At 47.6% G+C, this 22,689-nt stretch overlaps 1 protein-coding gene across 1 annotated transcript in view; it reads left to right on the top strand.

Annotated features, from left to right (window-relative positions):
- The window catches only part of LOC8043126 (peptidase M20 domain-containing protein 2), a 45,984-nt gene extending 25,401 nt beyond the window's left edge, over nt 1–20,583 (top strand). The window contains exons 4-7 of the mRNA XM_029966557.4: nt 464–613; nt 7,004–7,145; nt 10,966–11,211; nt 20,220–20,583. Of these exons, the coding sequence (XP_029822417.3) occupies nt 464–613; nt 7,004–7,145; nt 10,966–11,211; nt 20,220–20,527 (846 nt within the window). The 3' untranslated portion in view covers nt 20,528–20,583. The remainder of the gene's footprint in view (nt 1–463; nt 614–7,003; nt 7,146–10,965; nt 11,212–20,219) is intronic.
- Nucleotides 20,584–22,689: the final 2,106 nt, after the last annotated feature.

Raw genomic sequence — 22,689 nt, 5'->3', positions numbered from 1 at the left:
GTGAGCTCTTGAAGGTGTTTTGTGTGCTTCTTCCCAGGTGTTTTGAATTAGTTTTACCCCTTGACGTCATGGGCCACGTGATGTAGCCGAGGTGTGTCGATTTTTCATGTCATGTAACCAGCCTTGAAAAAGGTCTGTCTCAGGCCGAAACTCCCACTGAATAATATGTTATGAAACTGCAAACAACCGTCTAGAGTACATTTTTCTGCCGTTTATTCTTTTCGGCATCCTCCGCTGCATTTTTGTCTCACATATATATATATATATATGTATATATATATATATATGTGTGTGTGTGTGTGTGTGTGTGTGTGTGCGTGTGTGTGTTTATTATTTGACTGGGGGTCAGAGACAGAAAGGACACCAAAGTCTGACGAGGTCGCCTCTCCCCTTGCACATTTTCTTGACACAGCATTCATGCGGATGATGGGGGTTGACGGAGTCGTGTTCTCGACGGTTGCAGGTCGTGATCATGGGCACACCCGCTGAAGAAGGCGGCATGGGCAAAGAGCTGATGTTGCAGAAGGGCGCCTTCGACGACGTCGATGTGGCGCTCATGTCCCACCCCGAGCACAGGGACGCCCTCCGCCTCATGATGACCGCACGGAGTCTGGTGAGTGTGAACACGCACTCACCAATGTATTTCTGCTTTGAATCGCCGAATATAGAATTTAGGTGAAGCGAGTAAAGGAATGGAAAATAAAGTGCTCCGGTCTGCACTCGCGTTGGCACTGCAGACTTAGTACAGTCGAAAATATAAACTACAAATAAACTGCTTAGAATAGTTAAGTTGTAAAGAGAAAAAATGAAGAAAATCCCAGTAGAACTTAGCCAAGAGAGTGCGCCCGCAAATCGGCAGTTGTTGTTTAAGTTAACTTGTGGTTGTTAGGTTCTGTTCTTTGTGTAGTTGCTTCTTCGTCTTCATTGTTGCCTCTTCGTCCTTGTTTAAATTTTTTTAGTATAACGTATTCTTTGGTGCTGTGAAAGCTGTCATAGGGATCTCTGAAAAATTAATAAGTAGTTATCTCCCCTCGTCCCCCTCCTTTTGATTTTGGTGCCCCTATCCCCCGTTTGAATTAGGGCTATTTCACGTGATGTACTTGAGTTTCCAAATCTCGTCGGACACCATGTTGACGAATTTTCGCTGTGTATCTTTCTATGCACGAGGGAAATTATTTTAGGCTCAGTCGAGTTCCTTTTTTTTTTCACCTTGATCGACTGCGTTTGGCGGAGTAGTTGGCAATACAAACGGGCATCATCATACACTCATTTTTTTTCAGCAGTCTTTATCTGAATTTAAGACGAGGCGGCGATCGAGAAGACGACCCGTCGGCGGCTTGTCTAGGGTCTGCTATTTTTTCCTTCCTGCTGTCTCTTCCTTCCTTGCCAAATTAGCGCTGTTTAAGTCAATATGCTAGATGCGAGCCAGCTGGCAGACGAGAGAGTGCGTCGTCTGCTACCTGCGCCTATCGGGACATATGGCGCCACTAAGTAGTCATTGCTAACTCGGCCGTCTGTGAGAATTAACACGTCCACCGATGACTTTAGCAAGTGGGTTGGCCTCGCGTTATACCGGAAGTGAATTCCTAACCCAAGAAGTTTCACGAGGTAACGTCCAACACCTCAGTGCACATTCGGTGAGAGTTTAGCCTTCTATGAGATGGCGTCGATTTGTGCGGCTCGTTTTACAGCGTAAGAACCGCTGTGGTCATTATTTAGATGACTCTAACACACCACAAACATCTAGGGTCCAATTACTTACGGCAACGCATGCTTGTTCAACGATTTTGGTACGTCATTCACAAGCACAGTACGTACTGGCCCATAGAATACACTCTAAAAAAAGTGGTGTATTCTTACACCCTTTCTCCCATATAAGACACCCCAAAACTTCAGTTCGACGTTAAGCGCACTGACATCGATCTGACGGTACTCATTTGCACGAGGGGCTTGATAGCCGTTAATGATCGCGCATACAGTATCCTATATACTGCACATACAAAACAAAGTTGACAGAATTGTTCAGCTTAAGGCACCGCCCCGTCTGTTCCTTTAAAAACATCGCGCATTGCCTTCAAAAGAAATGAAACGACTCAGTTCTTCTGAATATGCTGGGAAACTCGTGAAGATAGGTAACGAACTTGCGTTACTTTTGATGATTATGAGTAATAGTAACATCAACATCAGGGAATATTTTTTCCTCATATAATATGAGAAAAAAAATATAGTTTCTATAGCAAATACAGCTTCTTCAATTTATAAATAAACCTTCCAAGTATTTAGGATACCAAATGCTCTATCACAAATCGTATGGCAAAAACGGTTAAGTATGTCTAATGCATTCAAGTGTGATATGAGTCGTATTACACTTAAATATATTAGACATACTTAATCGTTTTTGTGATACGATTTATGATCGCGCATTCGGTATCCTAATACTTTTTCGGTTTATTTATAGTTTAAACGAACTGCATCTGCTACATGCTTTCAGTCGCTCTAGTTAACGAATTCCTTAAGCAATTCAATTCGGTTAGTTAATTTCGACATAATGGTTGAGGCTCCTCAGGCGTAATAGCTGTCGCAGACAGCTTAAGAGTGTTTGGAACCAGCAGTACGCTATGCCGAAAAGACGCCTGCATGGGAAATAGACGAGTGAAACTTAGTCGATGCCGAGATTTATTTTAAGCGGCGGGTGACATTTACCAAGTGTATCCTTTCAAACGAATAAAGATATGTCTCAACGGGTCGATGACCGGAATTCGGCCAGACCTGCCGGATGTCATTTCTATTGGCACCTCTTAATATCATTTAGGAAATGGAAGACAGACTTCAGACATCACATGATGGGCGTGTAAAATATTTCCTCTCCTGAGTACGTCGTAAGCAAGTGTACGAGTAATAAATAGGTTATTTCCCAAGACCAACATTTTGAGTACGTAATGAGTACTTCAGCATGGCCGGCAATTAAAAAGTTTACAACTCGACCTACGTTGGCCTATTAAAATATGTTATGACAATTAAAATATTTAAAGAGAAACAGATACTTACAATTTATCACTCCATGCTTTAAATATTATCTGCGTCATTATACAGACTTTACCTGTCTCCATAGTTCGCAGGAACATGGCCTCCGCAAAAAAAAAAAATGAAACAGTGAACCAGTAAACTTGTGAGGTCATCTGATCTTTGCAATTGAGCACATTTTTATAAAGTTCACAGTGTTTTTTTTTTTTTTTTTCCTAAGGTACACATGCAGGAATTACAGCGGCAACGGCTGGAAACAATATTAATTCTCCTTCTGCATTAGTTGAGTCGTTTCGCCGCCAAACATGGTCAAAATAAACAAACAACATGACCGGATTAAGTCCGCAATTCGGGTTCGAGACCACCGAGTAGTTCTCAACGGGGCTCGATACCAGTGTCTGATGGGTTTTGTGCTAAGAGGCGCATTTTTATCACAGGAGTAAGCGAAAACGGCGCAGTACATGAACACAGCCGCGGGCACGTTGAAACAAAAACCAACAATTAAAGCAACCGTGTCGTGATGATGATGATTTGCGGGTTTTCCCCTAGAAACGGGCAAGCTCGAAAAACCTTAGGCACCTAGCCAAGAATAAGAAAAAAAAAAAAGAAAGACGTATAATCCCCTGTAACGTCGAATTAGAGCGCAGCTCTTGAGAAGGAGGAGGGGAAGGTACGGAGAGGGGGCTGTGCCCATCCTTCTCTCCTGCTCGCCTCCCATTTAGGAAAAAAAATTCAGCTAAATTTAGTGGGGAAATGCTCCTGCTAAATTTAGTGGGGAATTATTTCCGCTAATTTTAGCGGAAAAGTTTTTCGCTAATTTTAGGGGGGAAATTTTTCCTCCAAATTTAGTGGAGAAAATTTCCCACTAAATTTAGCGGGGAATTTTTTTCGCTAAATTTAACGGGGGAAATTTTTCGCTAAATTTAACGGGGAAATTTTCCTGCTAAATTTAGCGGGGAAATTTACCCATAATGCACCGCGCGGTTACGCCGACGGCGACGGCGACGCCGCTCAAGCCGGAAACGGGCGCCTAAGAGCTGCGCTCTAAAAAAGAATAATGAGGAAGATCAATAATACCCTTGTTACACGGGCACACTTAACTGCAGTTACGCTAAACCACAATTTGCGCACAATACTTGCCAACAACATTCTGCGGCGATGCGGTCAGAGCTATGGGCGAACGTGCGCTTGAGCATCTTAAGTACCCATCAAAGCAGTGCACGCGCTTTCTTCACTTCTTTTGAACTAGCCGTCCGAGGCACAGTGCCGCATCTGTGCTGCCACGTAACCGCAGTTAAAGCTGAGTTAACCGCGGTTAAGTGTGCCCGTGTAACAGGGATATATTTGTCCTGAATAATAATAATTGGGTTGTGTGTATGTTTATACAGCCTATAACTTGGTCTGCCTCAACGGGCGACGAGTCTCCCAGCTGTAGATGAGCAATTTAGCCAGTGCAGTACAACCGCTAGCCTGGGGTCTTAAACGTGCACCACGCAGTAGTGATACACGACCGCACGCCGGTACGATGCTCATCCAGATCGAAACACGGGCAGGGGTGGGGATTGAACCCAGGATCCCTGGGTTCTGCAGCGCGAGCTTTCGCTCCACGTGCTCCGAGCTGGTGTGCGCTAGACCACTCGGCCACCGATCCCCCCTCCTGAATAACGCGCAACCAGAGCTCCAGTCGGGCCTTTGTTGTTTTCCCACACTGCATGCGCGATTTGTTGTCTCGTGCATCCGTTGTTGGCGTCTGCTTGAACTCCAGCGCCCGTCTGCTCGAAGCTGGTTAACTTTAACCGCGGTTAGAAGTTAACCGCATTTCCCTACGAGGGAGAATTTTAGGTCACGTGACCGGCATAGTAAGGACGGCGGGGAAACATGGCGGTGCCCCGGTGAGTGAGCGCCGGGGCACCCCCTCCTCCCCGGGCTGGCGGTCACAATTAATTACTGATCTGCACACGTCACTCTGCACTGGCAAATAATCCAGCACATCCGGGACACTCGTCGTCCCATTTAATTACCTGACCAAGTTCGCGCAGTCTAAATATCACACCCGAACATTTCTAAACCTGATTTCGTAAAAACCAGTGAGGCGTGAAAATGTTAAGCGCCGTTCACACTCTTGGGACCGAGCAAGACCGAGAGAGACCAGACCGGTTTTTAAGCCTTTGGCGACTTCTTAGGAGCTGATGCGCTGCAGCGCGGAGCTAGTCCTAAGAGTTCGCAAGAAGCTTAAAAAGCGGTCTGGTCTCTCTCGGTCTTACTGGGTCGCAAGAGTGACTTTAAAAAAAATTCAAAACCTAAGCTTTTTTTTTTTTTAATTTGGCGCTGAAAGCGAATCGAAACCTTCGAAATCTTCGAATTTATCGACCTTTATGTCTATAAGAATCGAAACGATCGAATTTTTCGAATTTCAGATCCAAAAAAATTCGAAGCAGTCGAATCTCTCGATTTTCAAGTTAGGAAAGTTCGAAATCTTCGAATTTCTTGAACCTCAAGTAAAACAATATTCGAAATAATCAAACCCGAACTTTTAGAAACCGTGAAAGCTTCGAACTTTTCGAATTCGAAACTCCACGATTTTTGGAAGTTGCGAATTTTTTTAATTAGAATCTCTGTACGGTCGAAAATATCGAAACCTTTCGAAATCGAATATCAGTTCGGTTCGAAAATATCGAAACCTTTCAAAATCGAACCTCGGGTGGTTCGCGGCATCCCTAGTTACCACGATGTCATCCTGAAAGGCACCTGTGCACGGCAAGTTCGAAACGAGTTCATCGATAGCCATTGGAAGATAGCCGATATTGGGGGCCATTCTAAATGGCACGCTGTTCACACTTGTGCGTTTTTGGATCACAGTAAAATTTCTTGATTCTTCCGCTAAGGGGATCTGGAAGTAGGCTTGTTTGCAATCCAGCGTGGTGAACCTCTCCCCATGGGCAATTTTCACAATGAGATCTTCAGACTTCGGTAATGGGTACCTATCTGGCCTTAAGGCTAAGTTAAGCCTTGAAGCCAGATAGGCTTTGAGGCTTAACTCAGCCTTGCAATCCCCGCATGTGAGCACTTGCCCATTTCCCTTCATCACTGGGACGATTGGAGTCGCCCACTTACTGTTCATCATAGGAGTGATTATGTTCTCTTTCTAAAGACGATCCAGCTCCTCTTCGATCTTTTGTCGGAGGGCGTATGGAACTGACGTTCGTCTTAGAAACTTTGGTTCAGCAGCTTCATTCACGCAGAGTTTCACGGCGCGCTTCATCTGACTCTGCCCCTCCCAGTTTTGCTCGTACCGCATTTCCCGTGTAGAGGCAAGTCAGGCAACGCACAAGGGTGACACACCGCTTCTGCAACTCCTACTGCTCTAAGCACTGCGTTAGTAGTGCGTGTAGTACACTATCGTGCGCCTTGGCGATTTCCAAAAAAGACAGCGCATCAAGGGTCGTTCTTTCTTTCGGGCAACCTCAATGCCGATGAGTGCGGCAACACCCTCTATCCGCCAGTCAGGTAACTAGCACGGTGAAAAGTTTATGCACGGCCCCCGGTTCTTGCTCAATTTCTTTTAAAGTTTACCACCTCCGAGTTGAGCTCTGAAACAGACATAAAACGTTTTGCGAAACGACGTTCCCTTACCCCATTTCAGGCCTGTACACTTGGCGACACTTTTAGCGCGAACACAACTTCGGCTAGCCTCGCTTTTTTTTTTTTCTTTAAAGGGTACTGGGGGCATCAAAATATGCCATTTAGTCTAGTAGCCTAGGGAGACCCTATCTACAACTATAGTAGCTTTGATGGCAGTCCTTCAATACCAAGAGAAAAACACAAAACCAGCGACAGCTCGTTCGCGCTGAGAGTGTCGCGAAGGGCACGTTTCGAATTCGAAATTTGCGAGGTATGCCGAAATGCGCCAAACTTTATAGGACCGCACGTTGTACATTCCCTACAAACATGCAGCTTCTATTTTATTCCCGATTCGCAGATCAAGGCCGTGTTCCACGGAAAATCGGCGCACGCCTCGCTGGCCCCTTGGGAAGGCCTGAGCGCCCTGGACGCAGCAGTCGGAGCGTACGTCAACATCTCCATGCTCCGACAGCGCATGAAACCATCCTGGAGAGTTCACGGTACACCTTACTCCAAAAGGGGCATCGATTTACAATCACACGTACTCTTGGTTAAAACTATGGTGCCTGGATCGCGTCTTCGACTGGTGTGTTTAGCGTCCTATCCCGCCCATACATCAAAAGTGGACCCCAAGTGACAACCAATGACGTCACAGAAGCCGGAGTGTCATACTGTTGCATGTCGCGATCCTGGCGGTTGGCCGTAGAAATGCTGGCGAAAAGCACGAGCGAACGCGAGTGTCGCTGTCGTCACGGCGTCCCAGGCGTCCCAACTTCCGGCTGCTCCAGCTTCCGTGAACTGTCACAGTGGAGAGCGACCTGCAGCAGAACAGGCGTCTGCTATATATACCACAACTGTTGGGACGCCGCCAGGGTCACGACCAGCGATAGCATGACACTTGTATGACGTCATCAGGCGGAAATCGAGGGACCACTTTTTTGGCCGCGGTAAACACACCCATAGCCTCCTCTATACGGAGAAAGCCTGGCACAACGACGACGGAGCCATAGAGCGCGCGGCCGCAGGAAAAAGGAGAGGAGGAGCGCGCCGAACGGTGACCAATATGGTAGCGCAGAGCAGAAAGGGCAGGCCTAGACAGCGAGCGCTTGGGTCGTGAGCGGCCACTCCCCGAACCACGCTTGTTTTTGTGTTTTCGCCACCGTCGTTTTTGTACTCCGGGAGAAACGGGCGCGGCGATTCGAAAGGGCGCAGGGAGAAACGGGAAAGGGGGGACGTTGAGTTTCTCCTCTCCACGATAGCGACAAGAAAAGAGAGAGAGAGAAAAAAAAAAAGATTGTTTCTGCGTTTGGCCGCTTGCTCTTTTGTGGCGCTAGCGGACAAGGTTCTCTCCGCTCCCGTTTCTCCGCCCCTCCTTTCCCATTTACGGCGGCCGTCTTTTCACGCGACGCGCCAGGCTTTCTCCGTATAGAGGAGGCTATGACACACCAGTCGAAGACATGTTCCAGGCACCAAAGCTAAACATATCGAATTAGATTATTTTGTTATTTGAGAAGAAAAGTAACTGGCCGTTGCCTGAAAAAGTAACCGTTTCGTTTCCGATTACTTTAGATTTTTGAAACAAAAGATTTTTATGCCGGTTTGAAAACGGAGCTTTCGTACTGTTCCTTAAGGGATTAAATCAACCGAATTACCGGGTGTTTCAAGTGGAGGCCGAGCTCTTTAAATCGACTGCAAATTTCGGTTTCTTAACCGATCGCGCTACGATTTTCTGCAAAGTTGCCCAAAGGTGGTGCATTTTTTCTATAAAATGTGCAAAAAGCGAACTTACCCGAGGAAACAGTAAAAAAAGAAAAAAGCTTGACCTCTAGGAAAACGCAGCGAAGTCACTGTTCTTCGAACAATAGGATCTCTCCTTTGCTGTTTAACATGGCAATGGCCGATCTCCCACACCGCCTATCGAGGATCCCAAGCCTCAAGTTCACCATATATGCGGACGATATCTCCCTATGGACAGTGACAGGCGACACCCGAACCCAACAACAGACTCTTCAAGCCGGATTGGACGAAGTGCAACCCCATCTGAATGGGGTCGGCCTCACCGCATCCCCGGAGAAAAACGACCTATGTGGTCGTCGCATCCCGTAAACAAAGAAAATCTCGCATCGCCAGTCAGATGTACTTAACGCTAGCAGGCAACAGAATCCAACCCTCTACCTCGATCAGAATACTCGGAATGTACATCGATGAAGACGGCTCATGCAGAACTTGGATGACCAAGGTCAGCCAGCAATGCAAGGCAATCATCCATGTCATCAGAAGGATATGCAGCTCCAGAGGCGGAGCGAACGAAGGAATTGCACGTGAGATGGTGAAGGCACTCATCGTATCAAAAGTCTGCTACTGCGCTTTGTATTACAACATCTCAAAAAGCCAGTGGAAAAAACTGGAAACCATCAACAGACAAGCCGCACGGGTTATTACTGGCCTACCCCGATTCACACCAATAGGGACACTCATGGAACATGCCCAGCTCAACACCTTACAAGAAACTGTAATGGTACGATCTGCCGCCCACCGTGAACGACTGCAACACTTACGATCCGGCAGAACCATTCTCAGTCTGATTCAAGCGCTTAAACTCCCGCTTCCCGACTTCCCAGAGAACAACTTTCCTTGGTTAGAATACATCGACCTCGTAGAAGGCAAGCCCATCCCGAAGAGCGCGAGCTTCAGACATCCAGATCGTCAGAAATCGCAAGCCAGTAGACACAACAAAGGAATACAGACCTGGGAAAGCTCGGCGGAGAAGCTAGCCGTCTACACAGACGCGGCTTTCGCGACACTCCCAGACCAACTTCTACGGTCGCAGTGGCAATACCAGGAAAAGGAACTATATCTTCCAAACAATTACCAAACAGCACCTCCGTCAAGGGTGTCGAACTCGGAGCGATTCAATATGCGATTGAAACAGTCCTCAACGACACAACCATTAGACCAAAAGAGCTCCACGTTTTTACGGACTCGGTAGCCTCGCTCACCGAGTGCCGAAATAGGAAGAGCCCCTGCAAGAGAGCAAAATCCATAAAAAAGATGGCCCTCCAACTTCCTCTGCAAGGTACAAAAGTCCAGCTATCCTGGGCGCCCGCCCACGCAGGCATAGCTGGCAATGAGCAGGCCCACTCTGCAGCTCGCGCGATAATAGCTACACTCCGCGAGACGCACAAGCCGCCCTGCCACCTCCATGATCACGGCTACGCATCTTCCTCACCCGAAGATGACGAAGACGAAGACGACTATGACCCCGACGAAGCTAAACAGCAGATGAAACTTTCGTCCCGTACTGCGCTGAAGGAACACCTTTCACCTATCTCCGACCCACTGCCGCGAGGCTTTGGGCGGAGAACGAAGGTGCTCTTAAGGCGCATTAGAACCAATACCGCCTGCACGCCGAACAGAAGAGCAGCATGGAAAAAGGCGCGCGAACCACCGACATGCTGCTACTGCAAGGACCCCCAACACGTCAGCTTACTCCAGCTCCCGCATTGGATACGAGCACCGTGTCACTCGGAAGTGTGCGCTCGTCAACATTCAATCCGTCGACGAATATTTTGATTCTCGTTCGTGAGCAATGAGTGCCGTGACTGCACTTATCATCGCTTGCCAATGGCAAGTTTCACGGTGCGCTTAGAAAGGACGGTAGAAACCTGGGGTCATCGCACTGGTGCGCAAGCATATCAAAACCGCGTGATTTCTCATTTCGCTTTTGAGTTGTGGAGGAAAGCTAAGGAGAAATGAGTTGAAAAATAATTTCATGGCACATTTTAAGTACGTAGCAACGACAACTCAGCCATTCCCGCTTTCCAGAAACGTTAAAAAAGACCGCGAGAGAGAACACCGATTTGCGGAGAGAAAGTTCGTCTGCTTCTGGCGCAGGGGTTGCGGTGACGTCAGAACGCCGAGACCTGATTGGCTCTGATTTGAAGGATAGTGGGTAGACCTTACTGCTAGCTGCCTTGAGGTCTACCAACTGTCATTACAATTGAGCTAATCAGAGCTCGGTGTTCTGACGTCACCGCAACCCCTGCGCCAGAAGCAGACGAACTTTCTCTCCGGATAGCCTGAGCTTCCTGATACCATAGTAAAAGCTCAGGTTATCACATTTTCTAATGGTAATTACGTCGCTCGTTCTGCAATTAGCAACAATAAGCAGGCGCCCATAAGATGATCTGGAAATGAGGTGCCTATACTCTTAGCGGACCTTGTCTACGGGTTCTAGCCAACAGAATGGCCCCTGAAGTGACATCAGTGCAAGTAATGTATTTCGTAAAATTATTTCCTTAAAACGTTTGTTTATTCCAGGGGTGATGCTTAATGCCGGGACGAAGAGTAACATCATTCCCGATGAGAGTGAGCTGTGCTACAGCGTCCGGGCACCCACGACAACGGAAATGCTCATGATCAAGGAGCAGGTGGAGGCCTGCTTCCGTGCCGCTGCCTTGGCGGCCGGCTGCACAGCCACCATATCGGAGAAGTCGCCGACCGCCAAGCATATGATACAGAACGAGGTACTCATACGGCTCTACCAGAAACACGCGGAACGACTTGGTAAGTTCCCAATTATTATTTACAATGGATTTAATTACAAAGTACCTGCATCGCCCTGTAAACATTACTGTATTTTTTTGCCTTTTAGATTGATTAGTTTGGTCAGTCTAAAAAGAAACCTACCAGAAGCTGGAAAAGTTCAACAAGAAAAAAAAAACATTTCATAGTTTTTTTTTTTTTTAATTTGTTAGCATTAAAACGCTTATTTTGACTAAAACCCGGCGGTATATGTTTCGTTTGTCAGTACCGGGCAGAGAGGGAGCAGGAGGCGGAGAGGTTGACGCGAGGGACGCTCCCATTGGTCCGAAGCGCTGACGTCAGCACGTGTCAACGTCTCCAACTCTCCCCGGCTCTGACAAACTGACAGACACCGCCTCGTTTTCGTCAAAACGAGCCCTTACGTTTTCGTCAAAGTTCTGCACACAGCTGGCGTGGAGCCAGAGAGGAGGAGGCGCCGCGCAACACATCCTAGATAACAAAGTCGTAGTGCAGAATGTTGTGGCGTCATCAGAGGAGGCCAACGCTAGACATTGATGGGAGACGACTACTGCGCCTGTGCGGCTTTGTTATATAATAGGTGTTGCAGCGCGGCGCGGTGGAATGCGAGTGTACTCATTTGCCGCTCTGCCGTCACCGGATGTTCTTCGCTTTGGGCTTCCATAATAGCGGTGCGTTAGCTATGATGTGTGTTTGTAGTTAAAACGATGGATGCGGGTCCCTCCACGAGTGATATGGATGCGGTTCCCTCCAGAAGTGGTATGAATGTGGCTCTTTCCACGAGTGATATGGACGACCATATCTAATGGCGCCGACGTACTCTGACAGGCAGAGTACGCGAAAGGGGTTATAGAAAGAAATTGCCGGAAGATCCATTGATCGATTTTTAGGGAATGCGCTAGCATGACCCTGGGAAACGCCACACATGTCTCCCCTTGGGAATCGCTAACACTGACCTCGCGAGGAGGCCAATAAGAGGCAGCAGAAAATAGAGGAAGCAAAAGAGAAAGCCAAAACAGAGACGTGAAAAGGTCAGCCTTAGCGATTCCCAAAGGAGGAAGTGTGTGGCGTTTCCCAAGGACCATGCTACGCATTCACTAAGAACTAACCTATGGATCTTCCTGTATTTTTTTTTCTTTTTTTCACTAGCTCATGTGCGCATTGACTCTCATTGCAGCAATCCTAGACATTGTTTTCTCGGTGGTATGTGAAGCGTCCAACAGGACAGTGGTGTTCCCAGCAGAACTATTTTACGCAGATCATGGCCTCTGAGATTTTTCCCGCGCTCTGCTCCGGCCTTTACAAACGCTCGGCTGCCCGCAGAAAAAAGCGAGCCGAGTCAATTCGTTAAATCTCCGCATGCGGCGCTTTACTTAGAAAAAAACCAGAAATGGAAACAAAATGGCCTCAAATCACGCTGGCAAGTGTGAGCTCGCGACATGAAACTTGCATCTTCATTCTTCTCATCATCAGAATAGAGAAATATAAGTCGACCTTTGTTGATTCGAAAATTTTTATTTGCTGCACCGACCTTCACGCTGTTTCGGGATGATATTCCAGAATCCAAGATCGAAAGAAGAGAAAGCCAGCTGGGCGTAAGACGTGTTCTCCCCCTCGTCATAAAGCCAGCTAATCACACTGCTTGGTTACGGGCTCGACCGCAAACTGGGAGAATTCAGAGCCCACTTTCGCGAAGACCGCCGCCAGGCCAGCACCTGCCCCAACCCCTAAGCCCGTTTGCTCGAAGCGCTAACCGCGGCTTATGTTAGCCGCAGTACTTAGGAGAGGGATTTTGAAATCACGCGACTGGCTCGGTATACACGTTTGCAAGTCCGGTCTCAGGGCGCCGCCATCTTCCTCAGTGGGGTGCGCTCTCGGGAGCGGCCATAATCCGATTACGACGCCTTAGCAAGGCTTCGTAATCGGATTATGACTGGTCCAAGCGCACCCCAGACAGGCAAGATGGCAGCGCCCTGAAGCCGGACTTGCAAACGTGTATAGGGATGCGGGGAAACATGGCGATGCCCCGGTGAGTGAGCGCCGCTCGCTTCGAAACTAAGATGTAGTTGTAGCTGCAATATCGGGCGCGTTAGTCAGCAACGAATGGTGCTGGAGGCTTTCGCTTTACCTCACTTAAATCCTAAAGCATGAGCAATGACGTCGCCGCATTTTTCAAATAGTCTTTCGATTCTGGCCATTCCTAAGCCTAAATGAACGCGATAATTGTCGGCATGGCAACGTCTTTAGAAAGCAAACGGGCCGTACACACAGGGAGCCATCGCCAGGTTCTCGAGACCGGCCTGCTAGAAGTCAGCAGCCCATTGCAGCCCCATGAAGACCACCGTCGCGAAGAGCGCTGCAAGCCTAACACCTGCCTCAGACAGTTGCGTTTGACTGCGTTGCGGCAGCGAGAAACCAGGACATTTCTGCTGCTTATATCGCGTACCAAGATGATTCCATGAATTGGATTCCACGCTTCATACAAAGCACAGATGTGCCGGTGACTCGCTTTCGGTTCTCGACGCAACGCAGTCAAACGCACTCAAACGCAAGTGTCTGAACCGGCTCTAACGCTCTTCATCCTCTTCAATCGCAACATCAATTCCTAACCCTCGTCCACAAGCTCCTTTTCAACCATCATCACCATTTTTTTTCAAAAGTCATCCGTCCAATAACATCTCATTCTCGTTGGACGCCCTGCCGTGGGCCTTCACGGTATGGGCGACTTGCATTTCTGCGGCGCCGCGGCTCTCTTGAGCCGAAATAAATCACTATCACTTTCACTATTCAGTGAGAATTTATATTTTGACTCGCCTTCCTGATTTTGATATCTCAACTTCCTGTTTTTTTTTACTGAAATAATTAGAAACGCAGCTTGTTTGAAAACAACATCGTGGGCGTTCGTTCTACACCGTTCGCTCTTTGAAAAGATGAACCTTCAAATATCGATCAACTTCTTCCTTGACAAGGGTCTGCGTGTTGCGGCGAGAGGCGGGGAGCAGATTTCGCGCTGCTCCTGAAGACGAACGATCAGGGTGATGATGAAATACGCTGCTATTTCTTCGTGTTGTTTGGTTTGGATCTGAGGGCTACCAAGCGCCCCGCAGTAACAGCCTCTACCGGGCGAATGCAGTGGCCTGAAGAGCGCTGCCAGCGCGCGAAAAATCCTGGAGGCCACGCGTTGACTTCTGTGTGGCAGCCGACGGACAGCGAGCATTGTGGCGATTGTAATCTTTAACCAGTGTCACACCTCTCTTGAGCATCGCGTCACACTGTACGATCGGGGGCGCAGTCGGTACTAACTTTGTTTAGACTAGGGACGAAAATGGCGTGAGAGCGTTACAAACCGGTAGTTTATTTCTTCTTTGTGCCAGCATCGAAACTGAAACTAATCGATAAAGAGCTGTACGACGATGAGTACACTCACTGCCATTGACGTGTGATTGGCCGATCAGATAATGTAATTCAATGAAATTGAAATTAAGTATTACCGTAAGGCAGAAATATTAGACATATTTATCCGAAATACTCATTTTCATATCAAGTAAAAAGGAAGTATTGCGTATCATTCATGCGTTGCGCGAAGTAGTTATTACTAGAGACACTAAATGAGCTGCGCTTAGAGTATCGGCACTCCGCTCCCCGATATTGTTGTGGGCGCTGTCATTTTGGTGCTTCTGCCGAGCCGACGCAACTGCCGATCGTCACGATTCAAAAGTACGACTTCCTCACCTTTAGATTTAGTGTTAGGAAGCTCATGTAATATTGCTTTGCTTTGTCGAAAACTATTTAAACATTTGTGGAGGACGGAAAAGCGTTTGATGTGATTTGAAATGAAGCTTCCGAGTGTCCAAGTGTCGTTACTCTGAAGCAGCATATTTAGTGGTACTATAGTTTTAATAAGATTTGGTTGTCGAAAGAAGAAACGATGCTTATGGTGTTTGGAACGTGTATACATCCAGACAAAATAACATAAATCTAATTCAAGGTACACCTACGTAGATTTTAATGCAACGGATAAGGGGAAAATTAGAAACGGTCTGCGATGAGCCGGGTTTTCTTTACTTGGTTCCTTGAGGTGAATACGAGTATACGAGGCGCTGAATTCTAGAAAATATTCAATTTCGGAGGTCTTGCACGCTGGCGTGTCGGGCCCAAAACTACATTTTACGGGCATTTGCATGAAAACAGTTAAATTCATATTTAAGCGGCTAGATAGCGGTGAACTTCGGAAAGGATTTAATCCCGAGTTTTCCGCACGCTGGCATGTCGTCCATGGGCCGAATACTAGAAAATATGAACATGACAAAAGACGTACTGGAGCCTCTAGATTCCACTGAATTTCCGAAAAAGTATACTCGCTCATACAGAACAATATTGAGCCGCTTCTTCTTCTTCTTCAAAAAAAAAATGTCGTGCTGCAATGATTGAAAGAATTAAGCGCGACGACCGCCATGCACCTCCTATGCGAGGCACTGAAGCCACCAGGGCCCGTTTGCTCGAAGCGCTAACCGCGGCTAAAGTTAGCCGGAGTACGTAGAATAGGGATTTTGAAATCACGTGACTGGCTCGGTAGGGATGCGGGGAAACATGGCGGCGCCCAGGTGAGTGAGCGCCGGTCGCTTCAAAACTAATATGTCGTTGTAGCTGCAATATCGGGCGCGTTAGTCAGCAACGAATGGTGCAGGAGGCTTTCGCTTTGCCTTACTTCACCTAAATTGCAAAGCATGAGCAATGACCTCGCCGGCTTTTTTAGATAGTCTTTCGATTCTGGCCATTCCTAAGCCTAAATGAACGCGATAATTGTCAGCATGCCAACGTCTTTGGAAAGTACTGGGCGTCACAAAAGAAAATTTAAACGGTATTTTTTCCCGCAAAAATAAACTGGGCATCGCCGAACGCTCATTCTCCGCCCAAAGGTAGAGCTAGGGGTCACAACCAGATGCCAAAGTTTCAGCCCTATGCGATAACTTCATCAAAAGTTATAAGTGATTTTCTGAAAATTTCAATGGGAAAATGGCGGCCGACGGAGTTTTCAAACACATGGGGCTCTATGGCACCAGAAACCGAAAACAGACAAAAATGGGCTCCATTTTCCCATTGAAATTTTCAGAAAATCACTTATAACTTTTGATTAACTTATCGGATCGGGCAGAAACTTTGGCATCTGCTTTTAACCTCTAGCTCTACCTTTGAGCGGAGAATGAGCGTTCGGCGATGCCTAGTTTATTTTTGCGGTAAAGAAGACTGTGTAAATTTTCATTTGTGACACCTATAGAGTTCCTTGGCAATCGGCCGGGTATAGACCATAGAGTTATTACAATAAACGCTAGAGGCTCAGCTGGCGTTAGTGTGGTGTTGCATTTTGAAGCAGACAGCAAACAGTCAGAAATTGACTTCCGGTAATGCATTTCTATAGGAAAAAGCGAGTGCATTTTCTCTCTGCGCTCGAATATAAGAGCAAATATCACTAATAATTTGTACGTACTAAACACATTGTAACATTTCTTAGTCACGCAGACGAAATAAATGGTCAGTTACAGTATTTTTATTTGAAATTCGTGGTTTGAAAAACGGTGTTAAAACCGCTTCGTACGTATGTTTATGTGCACTGTCGGACACTGTTAGCGCGAACACGGCGTCGACGCTTTCCAGCATGGGGGATACACGTGCCAAACGATCGAAGGACATCTGGAAAACCAAGACAGACGACAAGAACTACGCTGTAACACTGGATAAGTAACTCCTTGTGCACGAAGACGATCAAAATAAATTGAAAGCTACGTAATATAGTCAGATTCGCAATAAATAAGTACTACTTTATTCTTTCTGCTCATGAATATGTGCGAAGATGCTTGTTCTGGGTTCAAATCATCACCCGCACGCTCCAAATCCTTGCAAATAGGGTGAGCCAGAGAGCAAGTTCCCGATAAAAACTGCCCGACATAGAAAATAATAAGAAAACCCACCTTTCGTCGCTCACGTGCTTTATTTTTTGCGTTCGAATGTTTCTTTAACCGATCGTAAAGGTGCACGACGGAGTTATTTTCATCCAATGAGAGGACGGGCATATTAGCAATATATAAGCACCACCGAAATGCTAGCAAACCTTGAACACACTCTACATTCCTTTCGATCGTTAGTTTGCTTAGAATCGTCGCTCGTTTTCACATACCTTCCTTGAAACAGATCTGGTTTGGACCAGAAATAGAGCGAAGTTTAACATCGTTCAGTGGTAGAGAAAAATGCTGTAACTAAAGCAATTACACTTTCACAGTACCATTAAAGATGCATACTATCCGGTACAACCGAAATGACAAAAGTTATTCATGTTATTTTCCGGCGAAGAGACATAATTCACGCGCGTTTTCCCATAGGAATACACAGGGAGGCTGGAAATGTAGACTGCATGCTGTCCGCTTCAATTTGCAACCGGAAGTCCCATAGAAACTAGCGCCAGCTGAGCCTCTAGCGTTTACTGTAATAACTCTATGGTATTGACCTATTGCAGTATTACCCGAGCATCAAGGAGAATGCAGGGATTGGTGTTCCATGCGCCGCACGTGCCGGCGTCAGCAGTAGGAACTTTTCTAAAGCAAATACCTAAAACAAATGGCATTTTGTACGCGCGTTCGTCAACGGTTTATTTTGGTTATTTGCTTCGAATCTTTTATACAGGGAAGGCGTGTGCGTGTGGCGCGTGGAACATCAATCCCTGCATTCTCCTTAATGCTTGGGTACCGAGGTTCATGCTATGAGCGTAGTTACACACGTTGCACGTGCTGGCACCTGCAGTAGTAATTGTTCTAAAGCAAAAAGCCTAAAACTAATTTTGCCTTGAACGGGCGTTCGTCAAAGCCTTATTATGATTATTTACTTCGAATCTTTTATAAGACGAAGGCCAGTGCGCGCGGACCGTAGAATTACACTTCCAGCGTTCTCCTCGATGCTTGGGTAATTTAGACAAAGGTCTATGGGACGCTGTCTGCTTTTGTGTGCTATCAATACCCGGCCGACTGAGTCAAGGCCATCCGCTTTCCAAAGACGTTGCCATGCCGACAATGGACCTTTTCCACCTACCGACGGCACCAGGCGGTGGCTGCACGAACTAAAAATCAAGGAAGTGGCCTACCTGCGCTACCAATCGATACTGGGAGCTACGCTACCAGTTTCTTCGCTCTCTGAGCAGCGGCGCGTGCCCAACGCGACTTTAAAGAAGGGGCATCCGTGGCGTCCACTCAAACGTTGTGTTTATCTTTCCGTACACTTCCTTTTTTTGTGTAACACAATTATATACATGCTGCAATCACGTGTTCGACTCGCTTATCCTCTGCCTCCTTCCGAATTTCCTCGATTTTTCGTTCCTACTTCCGCCGCTTGGCATCGGACGCTCACGCGTGTGCAGAACGCTTCTCGGAAAAGGTCCATTATCGCTTTCATTTAGGCTTAGGAATGGCCAGAATCAAAAGACTATCTAAAAAATTCGGCGAGGTCATTGCTCATGCTTTGCGATTTAACCGCTCATTCACACTGGAAGCGAATCTGCGTTCGCAAAGCGGTTGCGAACGCGGTTCTATAAAGATTCAGTACAATTGCACGCGCACTCGATGACATCACGTGCGCGTGCAATTGTACTGGATCTGTATACAACCGCGTTCGCAACCGCTTGCGAACGCGAATCCGCTTCCAATGTGAATGAGCGGTAAGTGAGGTAAGTCAAATCAAAAGCCTCCTGCACCATTCGTTGCTGACCAACGCGCCCGACATTGCAGCTACAACGCCATATTAGCTCCAAAGCGAGCGACGCTCACTCATAGGGGCACCGCCCATGTTTCCCCGCATCCCTACCGAGCCAGTCATGTGATTTCCAAATCCCTCTCCTAGGTACTGCGGCTCCAGCAAACAGACCCAGGAGGAAAAACGCGAAGGGGCGCTCTTTTTTGCTTGCACGTCACCTAAGCTAAAGGCCGTCGCCGCCGACAATCTGATGCACTGTGTAGCCTGATTATAGGGGACGCCATATTTAAGAGCCATATTTAGAGAGCATGTTCAGAACGAGCTCACATTAAGGCTGTTAAGACCGTGGAAATCTTGATAGTGCGAGAGGCACGTTGCAGAAGGACATGTGGAATCTCGCCGTCAGATCGCGCTCAGCAGTCGCGCACGCATCAATGGCCGCAAGCGAGCTCGCTACATACTTTTCGAAAAAAAAAAAAAAATGAGGAGAAACCAAGAGCGCACGGGGATTTTGGAACACCAAGCTCTGGTTGCAATGATTAGTGGGTAGATCCATAGCCTCCTCTATACTCACAAAGCCCGGCAGTTCGACGATGGAGGCATAGAGTACCGGGTCGCAAATTTGGAGCGCGAGGATCTGGTAGCACGGGGTATCAAAGAGCCATTTCTCGGGGAACCTGGACGTCAGCGCACAGCTTTTGCAGCGGCGAGGAACCGAACCACAATTGTTCGCACGGGACAAGTGTGTTTCGGCGTCCCGCCGCAGCGGGGCGCCAGTCACGTGGCTCTCCTCTCATTCATTGTCTGCCGCTCCACCTTTTCCATTTCGGCGGCCGCTTTTCGCGGCGATCTGCCAGGCTTTGTCAGTATATACGAGGCTGTGTTATGTGCCAAGAATCTGAAGGAGAGGCGGAGGAGACGAGAGCGTGCGGGGACGTCGGAACGCCGAGCTCTGGTTAAAACGGTTAGTGGGTAGACCTGAAACTAGATGCCTTTGTCACCAGCGTACTGGTCGAGTGCGTTAGAACGCGCGACGCCGGCGTCCCGGGTATGGCTTTCGCATTCGAGCGGGTTCGACGAGTGCGGTGGTGGCAAAGGCATCTAGCTTCAGCCACAGGTCTAACCACTAATCATTCCAACCAGAGCTCGGCGTTCTGACGTCCCCCCCCCCCCCCCCGTTCTCCTTTCCCCTTCTCCTTTTGTTTATCGGCGTATATATATAGCCACTGTAGCCGTGCCTCGCAGTGATCGAAGGATGCATTTCTGCTGCCCAGGGATAACTTTCGAAGACTCGGAGCCGGGACAGTTCGTCGAGACGGGAGTGACATCCGACATCGGGAACGTCTCCCACCTGCTCCCGTGCGTCCACCCCGTCTTCGGCATTGTCACCGCGGGCAAGAACCACTCGTCGGAGTTCAACGAGGCCACTGGAACCCTTCAGTCGCGCGAGAAGGCGCTTACCATTGCCAGAGTGCTCGCCCTCACGGTTCTCGATGTCCTGCGTGACACCGCCGTGCTGGACGCCATCAGAGCTGATTTTCGAGCGACAGTCAGCAAGCCTCTGCAGAATGGCGCCGTCTAGCCCTAGGAATTTACGTAAAAATACTTTCGCTAAAATTAAAATAGATATATTACTTCCCTGCTTATTTTTCTTGAAGGTATCGGTGCCGAGTGTGTTTGCGCACAGCAGCTCGACGCACATGCAGTGAAAGCTCGCCCTGCTGCAGAACCCAGAGATCATCGGGAGTTTACACCCTGCCCGTTTCGGTCTGGAGGAGATTCGTACCGGCGTGCGGTCACGTTAAAAAGCTAGCAGTGGAGCGGCACCAGCTAAATGTATCATCCAGACACCCACTAGGGCACACTAACTCCCTCCAGTGTTAATACACACGCAACTACTTCTAACATTTTGTGCTTACAATTCTTTGCTTCGACTCAAAAGAGTCGCTGCGTCGTCGATTTGCGTCACGGAAAAAAAAACTGTTTTTAGTGTTATTTTCTTGGATGTTTCTAAACTATACAGGTTTGTAAGGAGCCATGCTATCAGAGCTAGTGTTTCCTCCGTGGGTAGCCCATACCTTGTTGAGGTACCATTTTGGCAACCATGGGCACGCGTTACCAAGGCTTGCTTGTCAGACGATCCGCACTCACAAGTAGAAAGACGGCGGCGCCGTGGGATTATACTTCCCAGCGTCTATAACTTTCCAACATTCGAGAAATGCGGTTTCTTAATGCGAAAGCATTGACCGTCCCCTGGAGCGAACCGACATCATCAGCTTTGTAACCACGCCAAACGTTGGCCAAACGGCACATAAAATCCCCTTTCCCAAGTGAAGCTAATTTCTGATGGATTATGCTCCCATTGGCTGGCGCGCGTTAACAATTAGCGAGGCTCCCATTGGCACTCATGCCGGCGTAGTTGCAAAAAAAAAAAAAAAAAAAAAAACAACCTCCAAACATGTTTTTTTTTTTGTGGCACGGTGACCGTTCAGCCCGTGGCTGCAACTGCCACGTTAGTATTTCCTCTTTCGCAAGTCTTCTCTTTCTCTCCTCCTCTCTGTTGTGGCGTAGCGCACGCAGCTGCGAGGCCGCAGGTAAGAGAGAGCGGTGGCGGCAGAGCCAGCAGAACCCGTCTGGGCAGACTCCAGAGAGGCTGCACGGCCGAGCTCAGCGCGGCGCGGCCACTTCACGAAAGCACGCGCTCGGCCGTCCGCCGGCTGCACGTGGGCGTCCACGCCACTAGGCCGCAGACGAACTAAGGGAACGGAAGAACGAAATCATACTTTCGCATTTACAACTCATAAGAAGTGCTTAAGTGTTCTCGGACTTTTACAGCGGAGCTGTTAAGGGCTAGATTTCCCAGGATCGTGTCCGTCCTCAAACGACCTGATGACAAAGAACTCTGGACAGCTACCGCCAACTATAAGCGACGGCGACAACCAGACAACCGGCTTTCCGTGGATGTCTGGTTGCCACCGTTGCTCATAGATGGCGGCAACCTTTCGAGCCTTTCCACTCTGGCCTGCCGACTTGCGGCCGGCATGACTTCCTTCCCACCATAGTACAGCTTCGGTGGTCATGCGGTATATGCAGGCGAATTAAACGTCTGAGAAAACAATGTTTGAGGGGGCTACTCGAAACGCGGAGTCAGATAAAACATAGAACATAGTTTTATTTGAAGAAAATACATTTTTGAAAGTACAATAGCGAGCCGCTGAAAGCCTCAAGGGCTTGTGGACCTGGCTCGGCAGGTGGCGATACAAAAGAAAGACACATTGTAGTAAGGTACGTTCTAAAAGAAGTGGAAAAAGTTAACAGACTCTCAAAATTTACACGTTCTCGGAATCACAAGGTACACTTTTAGGGCTAGAAAAGAAAGAAAAAAACTTTGATAACCATAAAATAAAGGAAAAACAACAACAACAACAAAGCTTAACCTCACAGCTCTAAATTCCGTAACGCCTTCCTGAGCTTTGGCCTCGAAGTTATGGATTGAAAGGATGGATAACTAACTAAAACTGGTTGATTAACATTTAATATTTTTTCTTTAGACAAACATGGTTTTATTTACGAACTTATTGAGTGACATTGAAAACCCCAAAATCACTGAACGTTAAAGAGACTTTGAGTACATTAGATTTCATTGAGTGAAATTTGGAAAAAGTCGATTATAACTGTTCTTTAAATGCAGCCTAAAAGTTGCATAACTTTGACTTTTATACAGTTTTCTTATATGGGCGCAAT

This window comes from Ixodes scapularis, unplaced genomic scaffold, assembly GCF_016920785.2.
Source record: "Ixodes scapularis isolate PalLabHiFi unplaced genomic scaffold, ASM1692078v2 PGA_scaffold13__105_contigs__length_92229423, whole genome shotgun sequence".
Lineage (NCBI taxonomy): Eukaryota > Metazoa > Arthropoda > Arachnida > Ixodida > Ixodidae > Ixodes > Ixodes scapularis.
The sequence above is the reverse complement of the archived record's forward strand: the minus strand, read 5'-3'. Positions and strand labels throughout refer to the sequence as shown.